The following is a 14,004-nucleotide window of genomic DNA, read 5'->3' on the forward strand; positions in this document are numbered from 1 at the left end:
GCAATAGTTATCAGATTTCCAAAGAAGTCAACCATTCTAGAGGATCCTGCTGACACACATACCTACGCTACAGCAATCCTGGAGGCCAGAACGGTTTTTAGGAAGAACAGAGCACGAACTGTCCCTTTTCACATGCTCATTATGAATGGTAGGAAGACCTCTGTACTCATTTCTCCTTATTAAATTAAGCTTCTAGCACCATCAAATTAATACATATTATCTATGCCCTTCTACGCCATGATGCTGAAATTACAAGACCATTTAATTCCTAGAGCAAGCAATGGGACATTGGGTGTCATACAGATTCCCTCTCAAGCTGAGTGGAAATTCATTTATTTAAAATATTATTGGAATATTTATGCTTTACCATCTAGCAGCAGTTGTTAATCCACTTGCACTATCACTTATGTAACCCTGAAGCTCAGCTCCAACTTTTTTCCCCCACTTCCAAATTTTTTGCTGCCTAACAAACCTACACATGTACAAAACGGGTCATCAGTCACAGTAAGAACAATTTTTCATCATATTCAAGCAGAAAAAAATGCCTTTGAGAATGTGGGTTTGCTAATTTTTGGCACAACTACCTTTCCTCTGAACCACCATGAATAAATCCTTATCTCTATAAACCACACCTGAATCATGGTGATATGGAGGGCTGCTTGGAACTGCAATGATGCCTACAGAATTTCTTTCATTTTACTCCCATTAAGTACCTGTAAAATGTAAGACTGCCTAGGATCTCTTCTGGGATATAGATTTTCACCAGTTTATCTTGTTTTCAGCTCTACATCTTCCTGGAGGAGAATACAGCAAGAAAGGAGGAGAGTAAAGAATGAAGAGAGCATTGTAGAAATTCCCAAATTGTCTTGAGGAGCAGCCAGTCTGTGCGCTATGTGGTTAGGCTGAGTAACAGTTCCCTCTTTAAAATTACTATACTTCAAATATGGGCTTCAAGAAATAATGCTTCATGCTTTCTAATGATATGGCTATGAGAATAGAAACACTAATTTCTGCTTCCTTTGTGATTTCCACCCCCCCCCCCCCGTGTTGTTTTTCTAATCAGAAAATGTGTGCACCCGAGGTGATTTGGCACTACAGGCATAAATCCCATTCAGGCAGGCATGTTCCATTGCAGTTTGTGCTCAAGCTGGACACTGCTAATGGTTCAACCACAGTAAATGGATCCAGTAGAGTGGGAAGATACCAAGGTTTGGGTGTGCTGCTCAGAATGTGAGATATTTGAAAACAGGTCTCATAAATGCCATATGTTGACATTTTGTATTAAAGAGATCCTAGATTTCCCATGAGCTGAAATTTCCTATGCATTTCTTGTCTGTATTGCATATAGATATTTGTCAAAATGTGTAAAATAAATAGACTTTAAAAGTTACAATCTTTCATTCAGTCACTCAAATAATATATGCAGATCCTATTTTTCAGTAATTACATTTCCAAAGAGCAGAGTTCTTTCAGCATATCAAATTGCTACTGACATATGCCATCCGTCTTAAATACCGTTTTCAGCATTCTAATTTCTTTTTCTAATCATGGGTCCGTGATGACAAATTAAAACAATATTTTGCGTGCAATTCATATTTTACCGAAATTTAAAATGGCAAGAAAAGGATGAGTATTCAATTTATTTTCTCTTCTCAATTAATACAGCAATTAAGATAAGGGGTATAAAACTGGCTTAATTGGGTTGCCATGGCAACTAATTGCCCAATTTTATTTTTTTTTTTTCCAAAATAGCATGTTTTAGGTGGAATCAATCTGTGGTAATTTAATTATGTACATCATGAAGCAAGAGGACAGGTTAGATATATGTAAGGAAAAGTTCTAACTGCAAATTGTTACACATCTCTCTGTTGCTCCAGCACTTCCTAGATGTTGTCTGTTGCTGTTCATTACACATAGTACAAAATGGATATATTTCTTTTTAATGATGGAGAGTATTGAAACCTGCACAATAAATGGGATTTGGAATTGTTTGTGTGTAGTTCAGTTGGTCCTTGGAAACAGGGAAAGAAGACCCTGACTCACTTCTTCCTCGTTTTGCTTTGCACATGCTGCAGGGGAAGGGCAGTAGTGCCACTCAACTGGGTGCTTTGTATATGCAACTGGACACAGCAATAACAGGTTGTGGCTTTTTTAGCTGGCCAGTGTAGCCCAAGACAAACACTGGAATCACACCAATTTGGTGTCACACCTTTTTGTGTGCCTCCATATCTCCCAACCCTTACTTTGCTCAAATTCCATTAAACAGGAGTCTCTGCTCCTGGAGCTTATTTCCAGCAGCTCAGCCCTGCCTGTGCCTGCGGGTGGCTGCTGTGCCAGGGCTTCTCCTGTCAAACACTCGGGTGGTGTTGTCACATAGGGAGCAAAGCACTTTTAGGAAACAGCTCCTTTCAGTCATGCGGAGTTGCTGTAAGAACTTAACTTGCGCTTACTGTGATTTAGTGCTCTTAAAGCTACATCAGTTAAATTTTTGAACCCTTAATTCCACCTCTGAGCATGTTTACCACCTGGAAGACATGTCACATTTTTAAGGACATTTACCCTCCTCTATGTTTTAATATAATAAGAGTACTTGTAGTCCCAGTTTTTATCTCAGTGGTTCCCTGGTGATGAAAAAGGCATCACGCTTCCATTAGCTGAGGGGATGGGTCTCAGTGGTAGCCCATTACTGCTGGGCTTTTCTGCGTCACCATAGCATGAGGAGAGTGAAGCTGAAAACTGCTTTTAACCAGATCAGCAAGACTGAGTATTAGCGTTTCCTCACTTGGCACCAGCCGCTGACATATTTGAACAGCATAAGTGGTTTTACCATGTATCAGGCAAAGAAAGATAACCAAAGCTTTTCTTTTAGAGAGATAGAAAATGTTGTGTAAAGGAAATGTTAACTAGGGTATCATGCCTGTCCACAAGAGAACATCAGTGATTATTGCATAACTACGGTGAATCTAGATGTGTTTTTTTAAAGGAAAGGGAGAAACCCAGTTTAGCTTTTTTAGATTTCAGGTTTCCCAGATATATTTTAGCTTCACTGCTAAAATTTTTGTTTTGCTCCTCCCTTTCTGTTTCTAGATTGTGACTCAAACTCTCACAATATAGGGGAAAAAAGACCATTCCTAGAGAGTTCTTAACATGACTGACTTTATGAAGGAAACAAACAGGTATTCTGCTTTATGATAGTCATCCCAAATACTCCACTGTGGAATGGATGACAATATAACACAGGAAATTTGTGCGGTCTTTTCCGAGCGGATTTCTCAAACTCAGATGATTTCCTGACTGTATTTAACATGTGTGTTTTACAGTTACATTCCCAATAACTGCACTGCGTGCTTGTTATACTGAGTTGGTTTTAGTGATTAGAATTCTAAATTCAGGAAATAAAATTACTACCATTATTGGCACTTCTGTTAATTAAGTGAAATCTCTGGTATTTTCCAAGTTTGCATAAACCTGACTTTGTCCCATTATGAGCTCATTCTCAGATTAAACACAGTTTATGACACTTTAATGTGTTAACTCTGCTTCATGATATTTCCTACTGGTGTTTAACTTCTTCTTTAATAGACCAGAGACTCTATGTCCATACAAGTCTTTAATAAAAAGTTTCAAATTTTAAAGCACTAATGTGACCTTTACTGAAATCAAAAGTACAGAGAAAATTAGGATAATAATTCAAAAATATCCTTTAAGTGAATTTTCCCCCAATAAGTCAGAATTTATTATCTACAAAATTAATACTGTCTCCATCAATGTTCTTACACATTGTTTCAATTATGTTTGAGGCAGAAAAAGGAACCATTTAAATCAGAAATAACATGATTCATACTTTACTGCAGCTGATATGCTGAAATCAGATAATTTCAGATAATGCTGAAAAATAATACCATAAAGTTAAAAAAATACTTCCTGCGGTGGAAAGACTATTTTCTATAGTCCATTCATGGTTACTGGTAAAGAACAGTTTGGTGATTTACTGAAGAAAAAGATAAAGATGTGACGGATTTATGTAAAAAACTATCAAGCATGAAGCTCCTGGTTTTACATCTGACAGAAATCTTCGACATTTTACAAATAGGAAAAATGCCCTGGCACTTGTCCCCTGTGCTGAAGCGCAACGACAAAAAGCCAGTGCGTGTTGAATCCAATGACAGGTTCTCTATTGACATCAGGGAAAGAGGATGAAAAAAGTATCATCACTGTGGGTTTTGCTTTCAGCTGCCTCCACTCTTCACCCAAGATAGCACACGAATGTGAGGCCATAACAGGACGACGGTATTTTTTTCTGTAATTATATAAACTCTATATGCTGTCAATATTAATAGAAAATAATATATTTATTTACTATTTTAGTGCATGCCTAAGGTCCTTTAGCAACACCTAAGGTCTTATTCGATTTTAGAACCTCACCTGATTACAAACACTGCTAAAAGGCAGCACACAGCTCAAATGCCCTCCACCAATAAGCATCATGTTTGCAGTCCCTTATACTGACAATTAGCAAAGTTAACACTGCTGAAACTCGTGCCAGTGCTGTCAGAAACTGAACCAGGGGAAGAGGGATGAGACACTGTTGATGTGGCCACACAGACATGCAGACCTCTAACTGAACTGGCTTGTCTGAGAGCCTTGCAAGCACTGAGGTGCTGCGTTATGCTTGGAGCTGTGCTGGTCACCAGCTCACGCTGCTGCACTGTGCACTGGACACTACCAGGGCTCTTCTATATTCCTCAGTTAAGAGAAGGGAAGTCAATGCCAGCTCAGACTTCCTCAGTACATGTGCCACTCATCTCAGATTTGATCTGGAGATAAGAAGATAGGCAAAAGAAATAATAAGAAGTTGCATTTAATGCTTTTGGAAATGCTTTCTCTGATTAATTATGGTTTTTTCTTTCCTCTCTTTCTTTACCACCTCAAGCCTGTTTGCTGAAGCAAATGATTTGCTTTACTGGAAATGCCTCTGAACGTTCATTTTATCATTTTATCTCATTTGGCAATTCTTAATCCTGCCTTTTTCTCCCCTCTCACATAAAACTCCTGACCATATTAGCTGGTATTAGACTAACCTGAACAGAGAGCCTTGCAATCCATGGACAATGCTGGTTTAAAGAAAATGCATGCAGACACGTTCAATCTAATTTTCTTCCTTTTTAAGTTAACATAACCTTCTCCTAAAGTCCTGACAGAATTCTGCATTCATTCCATATTATCCTACCATAATTTGGCTTGTCATCTAATGTAATATCCCTTTTCAAGACAGACATTAGCTATGATTGGTAGAAAAATGAAGTGGCCTTCACAACTTTGCAAGTTAGCATTATTAGTGGTCTGGAAATAACTAGGGGAACACATTCCCAGGGGTATTATCTGTTCCAGTCATAACTTCAGGGGACAAGACAGACCTACCCCTTGAAATCAGTTGTAAAATTTCCCTTAGCCACAGAATAGACTGGGATTGCAGAGTGGAACCACATGGAGCAGCTTGTGAAAGAAGCAATCCAGCCACAACAGTGTGGGAACTGCAGCTTGCCTGTCCCTCTGAGGCCTGCCCAAGGAGCAGCACTGATCCCCTGCAGGGCCCAGCATCACTCTCCTGGCCAGTAGTGACCAGAGGCAGGTGTCTCTGCATGGTTGAGCCTGGGGCTCTGGAGCTGTTCCTGCTCCTCTTGAGTCCCCGCATCCCACTCTTACATATTGATACAGACCAGCAGAGATTTTTTCCAGTTACCAACCTGTCTCTATGTTTAATGTGTTTCACAAGTAGCTGGATAATTAATCCAGGGTGATACAGACCACAAGGTTAATATCAGCTATTTAGGTTCTGCTATTTATTGCCTCTTCCACATGTAACTGAGCTACATACAGTGAAGCAGTACAATACTCCTGAATGATCATTACTAACACTTTAGCATGACAGTACTAAATGTACACACGTGGTTTCCAATTACTTCATTCAAAGAAATCAATAATGTTGGTGTAGATTACCTCCTGCACTAATTGTACTGCAGAAATACAAATAGACACAGCAACAGCCACCTGAATTAGATGCTGACTCAGTGCCCCAACTGAACAGGGTTCCTTTCTGTAATATCTTCTTTGCTCTGCTCTTCACCTTTCCCATCTCTCACTTTTCCAGAATAAAAAAAAAAAATCTGGGAATTAAGAATGGTCACTTAGCAGTGAAGTTCTTGGCTTAGAATAAATGAGCAATGCATATTATATCACCCTAAGCACAACAAAAAGGTATGCCCCCAAATCCGCTTTCGTTCAGGCTAGTTTCCAAAGTTGGGAATATTCAGCTTCTTGTTCTATCTATTCTCTTTGAGAATACTTGACTTCACCTTTAAACCGCATTCAACCTTGCCCTTTTGATAGTCCCACAATAATGTTATCCTGAATTTTTACTTTCATTGTAAAATGACATTTCCCAGTGTATCAGATTTTAAGATGCATTTAAAAACTCTTTATCCAATAGCAAGTAAAACACAGAAATAAGTTTAGTGCCACATTTTCTATGGAAATATCCTAAGAAAAATATGTATATGAATATATAAGTAAATCATCATCTCAGCAGAATTCTTTTTCTTTCATACTTAAGGCGATATTTTCTTTTTCCTGTCAGGCCCTGCAAATGTTCCCTGAGTCATGTGGTTACAAAAATGTAAAATTACTCTCCTAAAAAGAACATTTTGCAATTCATCACTAGGGCTAAACCAGCTGCAGCTGTGAACAAGCATTATATTACAGGCAAATCTTTTATTTAGTTTGTGCCTTTAGCTCTGGAGACTTGGAACGTTCAGGATTTTCTCTTCCTTTCTCTGCTCCAAAGTCACTCACTGAATTTTCACTAGATAGTTTAATTTTGATTATGTTTGACAGAAGGAACTTTAACCCACACAATATGTAAAAATTTTTTTCATTTTAACAAGGGTTTTTACTCATGCCTTTATTGTCACAGTCATTGTATTGAATGGAACAGAATCCAGCATATCAGGGATGAGTTGTTATTGGTATTTAGGTGCCTTAGGCTTACTATCTGTTCAAATATTATGAAGAAATTAACTCTGATAAAGAAGATTTATGACTTTCTGAGAATGTTCACAGACTGTTTACATCTAGCATTAAGATCTCAGCGTAGGAATAAACTCTTCTAAGCTTGAAGTTTTAAATTAATTCCTCTGTTTGTCACAATGATATCTAATACCTTTAGGTGGCCACCCAGCAAAGTGTTGAAGCACGTGCTGAACTTCACACATGCACCTTTCGGAAAAGAAAATTTCAAGCAGGGGAAAAAAAAGAGATGCCCTTTAATGAATATGATCCATAATAGTTACTCACCATTGTCAATTGCCAGAAAGAGAGCCGTGTATGTGTCATTTTGAACATAGACAGATTCCCGATCCAGAGGAGCAGTGGTAATAATGGTACCATTGGTAGGGCTGATTTCTAGCCAGCCTGCTGGATCCTTGTAAATCGAATACCTAAATAAAAACATAGACGTTGTTAACAGATTATGTATCTAGACATAAAAGCATTACATTACTACAGAGAATATGTCTTTGTACTCACTGGCTTTCATGAGGTTGATGCTTAAAATACACATTTTAAAACATGTGCCTTCCCTTTGAGGTGGTTCAGTATTGTTAGCCTGATCTGACAGGCGGAGATACAGAGCAGTTTGAATCAATTTCTTTCAACACATACATCCCCCAAAAGCTTAGCACAGAAATCAATATTTAAAATATTTTGTAGGGTCTGTTTCCTACTGCTGTGTTATACACCTGAGTACCTGAACACTTGCCCTGGCCTTGGCATCAACACTGGTATTTACAGACTTCATGAATACTCTCCCAGGCCTTCTGTTTCCAGACTCAAAATTGTGGCTGGACTAGGAGTTATGGTTGTATGAGTGGCTTTTTTTTTTTTTTTCCTTTTTTTTTTCTTTTTTTTTTTGCAATTACATTTTGTACAAATGTAATAATTTGTGAGGTATGGTAACAGAAAGAGTGTTAGATTAGGGATTCACCAGGTATAACACAAACTGATTGTATGCAGACCCAGCTTCTGCACATGTGTTCTGCAGTCTGTGATCTGTAATTTCCTGCTGCTACTGATTCAAAGAGATGCTCAGAATCTTGGAATAATTCAATCACATACATGTTGTCTAAATAAGGATTTGAAAATGCTGTCTGTCAAGATCCCTCAATACAAAATTCTCTGTTGGGCTTTCTTTGCATTAATCAGTACAAATATTTAGACCATGTTACTGGAAATACTTAGAGAGACTGTAGAGTTTATGCGCTGAGAACTGCCCTGCTTGACTGAAGTAACAAACATAAGAATATTCATTATTAGGGCCTAATTATATAATCAGTTAAATGTATTAAGTAGTATAACAACAAGGAGCTGAATTAACTGGCACAAATTCCCTCTCCAATGAAAAGTGTGAATATTTAAAACCAAAGCTCCAAACATATAATCAATACTTAGTATGACAACCTGTTTATCTTTTTTGTAGTGAACTCTTATAGGTCATAAACAGCCATGCAATCTTCTATAGCCATTTTAAATTGTAAGTAATTGATACAAAACCTGTTATTATTTAATAAGCATGTGCCTAGCCTCTTAGTGGCATTCATCTGAAAGGTGTCCCATTAGAGAATGCTGCCAAAAATAATTTGTCAGTGAAACTGTTTCCTGAGGGGATAATCACAAATAACAGATTGTTAGGGGGCTAAAACCAAGTAAGTAAAATGAAATAAAATGGCAGTTGCTAGAATAGGAAAGAACAAATTGCAACCAACAAAGACAGTCATGGTCTCACTGAATGCTTGTCACAGAGGCTTGTGTTGGTCTCTTGTGCCACTGGAAAGAGGTAAAATAAGTTGTGATTCATTGCTAGATCCCTCTAGTAGACCGTTAAGGTATGGCCAATGCCATAGTTAACAAGACACCATGTGCAGCTGTCCCATCCAGCTGCCTCTTATCCGCACTCCTCACGTCAGACCTCTCAAGTCCCGTCTAACTTGTGCTTTTGAACTGCCCAGTTATTTTCATCAGATGGAGTCTGAGAACTTTGAATTTCTGCAGGGATCTCAGAAGAGCTGGGCAGAGCCACAGCTCCGGCCGGTCAGAAGCCATCAGCATCATTCATTATTCATGCAGAAGATCTTCCTGTGCACGAGCACAATGTCATTAAGATGACATTGTTAGAGAACATTGAATGAACTGAATGGACCTCATCTGCCCCTCAGACCACGAAATTCCCCTCCAACATCTGAAATAATGCCATGGGAAGATGTCATTAAGATGGGGTTTCTTTTTTCTTCCTACGTAAGTTAGGAGAGGTTAGAATGGACTTGGAGCCTTTGAATAATAAATTTTAGGCTTGGACACCGTACTATTCAACAGGAAGAAAACACAATTGTTAAAAAGGGAAAAGTTCTGTGCAAACCGGTTTCCTCATGCATAAATGGGGCAGTGCACGTACAAATATATGCAGAAAGACAGGCCAGAAACATTGACATCTTGTTCCCAGACCACAGATCAGGTACCCACCATAACTGCATTAGCTGGAGGCAGAGCAAGCCTTGAATTTATTTGTGCCTTAGAAAGAACAGGGCTCCAGAACCCCTGTGAATTTGCCAAGTGGCCCACAGGTCCATTTAAATAAACTATTCCATAGACTGACATTATACTTCAAAGATTGTTGAGGTACTCTTATTTAAGAAGTTTGATTGTCCAAAGAAAAGATTCTAAGTTCTGCCATTGAAAAATGAAATTGCTTTCAGCACAGAGCCTCCTTTTAACACATTGGAGTCACTTCTCACCAAAAAATCATCAGTTTCCTCAACATTTCTTTGGTGCATCTCCAGGGTGATATTATCCTCCAGAAGATGAGCATGGCTAATTTCAGAGGTGCTAACAGACAGCCCTGTCCACACAACTGCTGTTTTTTTATCAAGACCTTGCTTCAGGCTTGAAAAACGTGACCTCTTCAGGGCTGCTGAGCCAAACTCACTTTGCCAGAGTATGTAAGACCACACTGGTGTTCAGGCAGCCTGCTTCAGGATCAAAAATTTGTTTTATGAGCTGTTATTATATTAAAATAAAATACAGGACAAGTTTGGAACTCGGAACCTTTTGGAATTTATGAGAAACAGAGACAAACAGTAAAACCACTTGGCTTGCTCGTGCTTCCACTAAAGTCATTCAGAGTTTCACCACTGGCTTCCCCATGAGCAGAAATTATCCCTTAGAGAGTATGTGGAAAAGAATCAAAGGCAAACACCATTCCACAGTGAGACATTTTACAACATAACGTGTCCTTCCACTTAATAACCATTTCAACATTAATCAATACCTGAACTTAATCTCCCATAAAAATGAGTTGCTAGAATAGTAACAATGCAGATCATTATTTCATTTCATTTAATTTCACTTCACTTCTTTGTTTCTTTTTTTATTGTTGTTTTTACAACTCCACAATGAAGGTATGCACAAAAATATGAAACAAGGGCAGCCTGAACAATTCCTCATCTACTGTAAAACTGCAAATTCTCAATTAACCCTGAAACAATTTAAGAAGAATCAACACTTCTAAAGTAATGAGAATTTAAAATAGATTGTATTATCTTCCCTGATTGCTCTACAAAGCACTGTTGGCTGTGCAAATATAAAGCTGAATTGTATAACCTGTGATTTGGCACAGGATATTGTAAAAGTAGTACTTTGTCTTTCCCACCACAGTTTTTACTTATTGTAAAAGTTTATTGCAGTATGGTTAAGATGATTGTTCCTTGTGCAATTTTTTGAGGGCTCTGCTCACAAAGGGTTTAGAATAGACTCATTAACAAAAGCACTATAATAAACAGAATTATAGAATACAAAGAAGTTTCACTTCCTATTTCTAACTTTAGTGGGATCTGCTGATTGCACAGCAGTTTCGAAAATCAGACCATTTTTCTAGGTGGTTAAACAAGAACTTACATGCCTGCGTGTAGCTATGCAGTTTTGAAAATCATCATAAGTACACCAATACCTCTGTATGGGTGTATAAAGAACTGTGCTCTCTGGTGCGCCAATTACTGGTTAGTTTGGACTTATTCTATACAGCAATAGTGAAATTTTGCATTCCTTTGTGGAGTTTCTTTCTTTCTTTTCTTTTTTTTTTTTTTTACATTTTAAACCATGCCAATAACTTACTGATCCCAAGGGATTATACTGCAACAAGGCATGGGCAAGTGGGTTTAACTTATTAATCGTGACCTCCTTGCACTAGGTTCATGACCTTGTGCTATCTATAAGCCAGCTTTTGCAAAGGAAGCAGAACACAACCAGTTTCCTTAGACTGGAAAGCATCTGCTGTAAGGTTGAAGTGTACAACTTAAATAGAGACCCACAGATGGAGAGGCTGTAGATACAGAGAAGACACACAAATCAAAATATGCACTTGGACTATTTGGTGAAGAACTCAAGTAGCAAATACATGGAAATAATTTAAAATTTATAAATGGCATCTTCCCCTTCCTGTAGCATAGGAAAATTATTCTGAGAACACTTCCTGGGGTTGGTAGCAGACGTGTAGTGCCAGTGGCCAGCAGCTTGATTAGCACAGAAGAACCTTATACAGAGAAGTGGTTATAATGTGGATGCAAAAATCTAATCGGAGCCACAACCTTGCACTGGCCACAAAAGGAATTTCACAGCCAACAGCGCAGTATCACAGGGTGCCAGAGGAGAGCAGCTGGACATTCAGGCACAGGGTAAGATGCTGCTTTTGGCAAGGACTTCCTGAGCTTGGGAGATGCCAGACTTTTCCCATGTGGAGTCAAGTGGTCTTGGCCATTATGCTTTAACAGAAAGAGAAGGAAGGCAAAATGCAGCAGTGCCAAATCTGTGCTGAATCATACATCTGCACCGCTGTGATGTGTGGCATTGACAGGGATAAAGGTGAGCAATTTAGACAGGCTTGGCAGGGTTTTCAGCCTTGCACATCTGGAGACTGATCAAGTCATGTTGTGCAGAGACTGCCAATGGCCAGAAAGACACAATGAAGTAGTACAGTGATACTGGCCCCATGAATATATGTCTGATTCTGTAGTTGGGCTTTGTTCTGATGTGGTGAGGATGTATTTCTGCCCTGAAAAGCTTTTTAAAGTGTAAAACCTGTAAACCATTGTGAAAGGTCTGAGAATGTATAGCAATGAGGGTCAGAAAGTGTACCCAGATAGACAGAACAGAAAATGATAATTTGAATAACTTTCTAAAGATGCAGAAAGATATTTACTGGCATTTTCAAATTGCATAGGTGCTCATCTCTTTGTTTTAAATTATGTGTAAAATAGAGTTAAACCCAGATGAGTAAAAATTCATGTTTTCTGTGATACATACATAAATATACATATGTGTGTGTGTGCTTACTGGTCTTGGGTGAAACTGAAACTGTTAAAATATTGACAGTATCCATTTCGATAGTTTCAATCTGACCAAAAGGAGTCAGTATCAGAAATACAATTTTTCATACATTAAGTTTCCATGCATTTACTGCTTTTAAGGATTTTAGTCCCACTGACATAAGTGAAAAAAAAATACCGGTTAAACAGAGCCAATATTTCACCAAAGAAATATAGCTACACATTTGTATTTTGAATGAAAAGCATTCACATTATCCACATGTATGAATCCATAGCAGTTCACCTACAATTAGGTAACATATTGAAGTTACTATATCTGTCTTGCTCCTGCTGGGACTATAGTAGTGATGGCAGTCTCTGAAATTTTTCTATGAGCTCTTCATGAACTATTCAAGTAAAATGAACAGTGGAGAAGGTGATTTTGTATTGCCTGTGCCTAAGAGCTCAGCATGAAAACTTCCTTTTGCCTCTGAATACGAAAAGTAATCTCTAAATACAGACAATATGTAATCTTTAAATCAAGCCAATATGAATTTCATCTCATTATATCAAGTCCACCTGAAAAAGAAAGAGCTATTACCTCTGGAAAAAAGATTCCCAGGTAGTTGAAGAGACCAGCAGAGAATTACAACATAAATGTATGTGCCTATGCAAACAGTGGTCCTTCTAAGAGAAAGGCAAAAATGCTTCCCATAATAGAAGTAATATGAAAAATCTGGATTTAAACTGCATTGGGCTTCATATGCTTTATATACAGATGACATAGTGTAGAGCTCTAGAGATCAGCCTGCTTCCCATCATGCTCTATCTTTTCTGCCATGCTATCATTGCCTTTTACCTGCACTAATTAGGGCACCATATGGCACCAGAAAGAACAGAAAGGAAACCTTATTGCAACGCAGCAATTCTCCAGCAGAAGTACACGCCAAACTCATTAACGATGACACACTGGAATTTTTTTGCTATTTGACTATATGATAACAAAAGCATTCCTGCTCCCATACTGGTAAAGTTATAAGCTTTGGGAGCCCAGCTTACATCTCCTATATGTATATTCACAGCCATGCACAGCAGGCTAATTGCTAACCCAGCCTGAATGAAAGCAATAATAGTAATTCTCTAACAGATATTACTGTAACTGTATTAACATTTGATTTTGTAAAGATATTTTTAATGCAACTTCCAAGTTTCTTTCTCTTTTTTTTTTCTTTTTTTAAGTGTTTGTGTCATTAAAGCCACTGGAAGAATGTCTTTGTAGCAGTTGTGCGTTTTCACTTATTTTCAGATATTGAAGAACAATGTCAATGAATAAAATGGATTAATACCAAAATGCATGTGAATATACAGGTTTGCTTTTAGTTTAATACTTAGGTATAAAGCTACTGCCCAAAATTTTCTGCTGCAACCCCTAAGTGCTATGTTGTACAGGTCAAAAACATGTAATCCACAGTCCTTGTGTTTAGTGTGACAAAGCATGTCCCTGCAATAGGAAGCATTAATTAGCAGGGTTAATTGAATTCCCTGTATTAACAAAAAGTTCTGGCAATGAGATACAGGGAAGTTGCCAGTAAGA

General features: G+C 38.1%; 1 protein-coding gene across 5 annotated transcripts in view; it reads right to left on the reverse strand.

Annotated features, from left to right (window-relative positions):
* CDH13 (cadherin 13) overlaps positions 1 to 14,004 on the reverse strand; it is a 793,216-nt gene that overhangs the window by 331,954 nt on the left and 447,258 nt on the right. For all 5 annotated transcript variants that reach the window (XR_009747137.1, XR_009747138.1, XM_061475030.1 and 2 more), the window contains exon 11: positions 7,354 to 7,496. Coding sequence is in view for 3 of the 5 variants with exons in the window: in XM_061475030.1 (XP_061331014.1) it covers positions 7,354 to 7,496 (143 nt within the window). In the remaining 2 variants the exon portion in view is untranslated. The remainder of the gene's footprint in view (positions 1 to 7,353; positions 7,497 to 14,004) is intronic.

Source organism: Pezoporus flaviventris, unplaced genomic scaffold, assembly GCF_033815535.1.
Source record: "Pezoporus flaviventris isolate CSIRO_AGI_PZ_B2104156 unplaced genomic scaffold, CSIRO_AGI_Pfla_v1 ptg000082l, whole genome shotgun sequence".
In the NCBI taxonomy this organism is placed as follows: domain Eukaryota; kingdom Metazoa; phylum Chordata; class Aves; order Psittaciformes; family Psittacidae; genus Pezoporus; species Pezoporus flaviventris.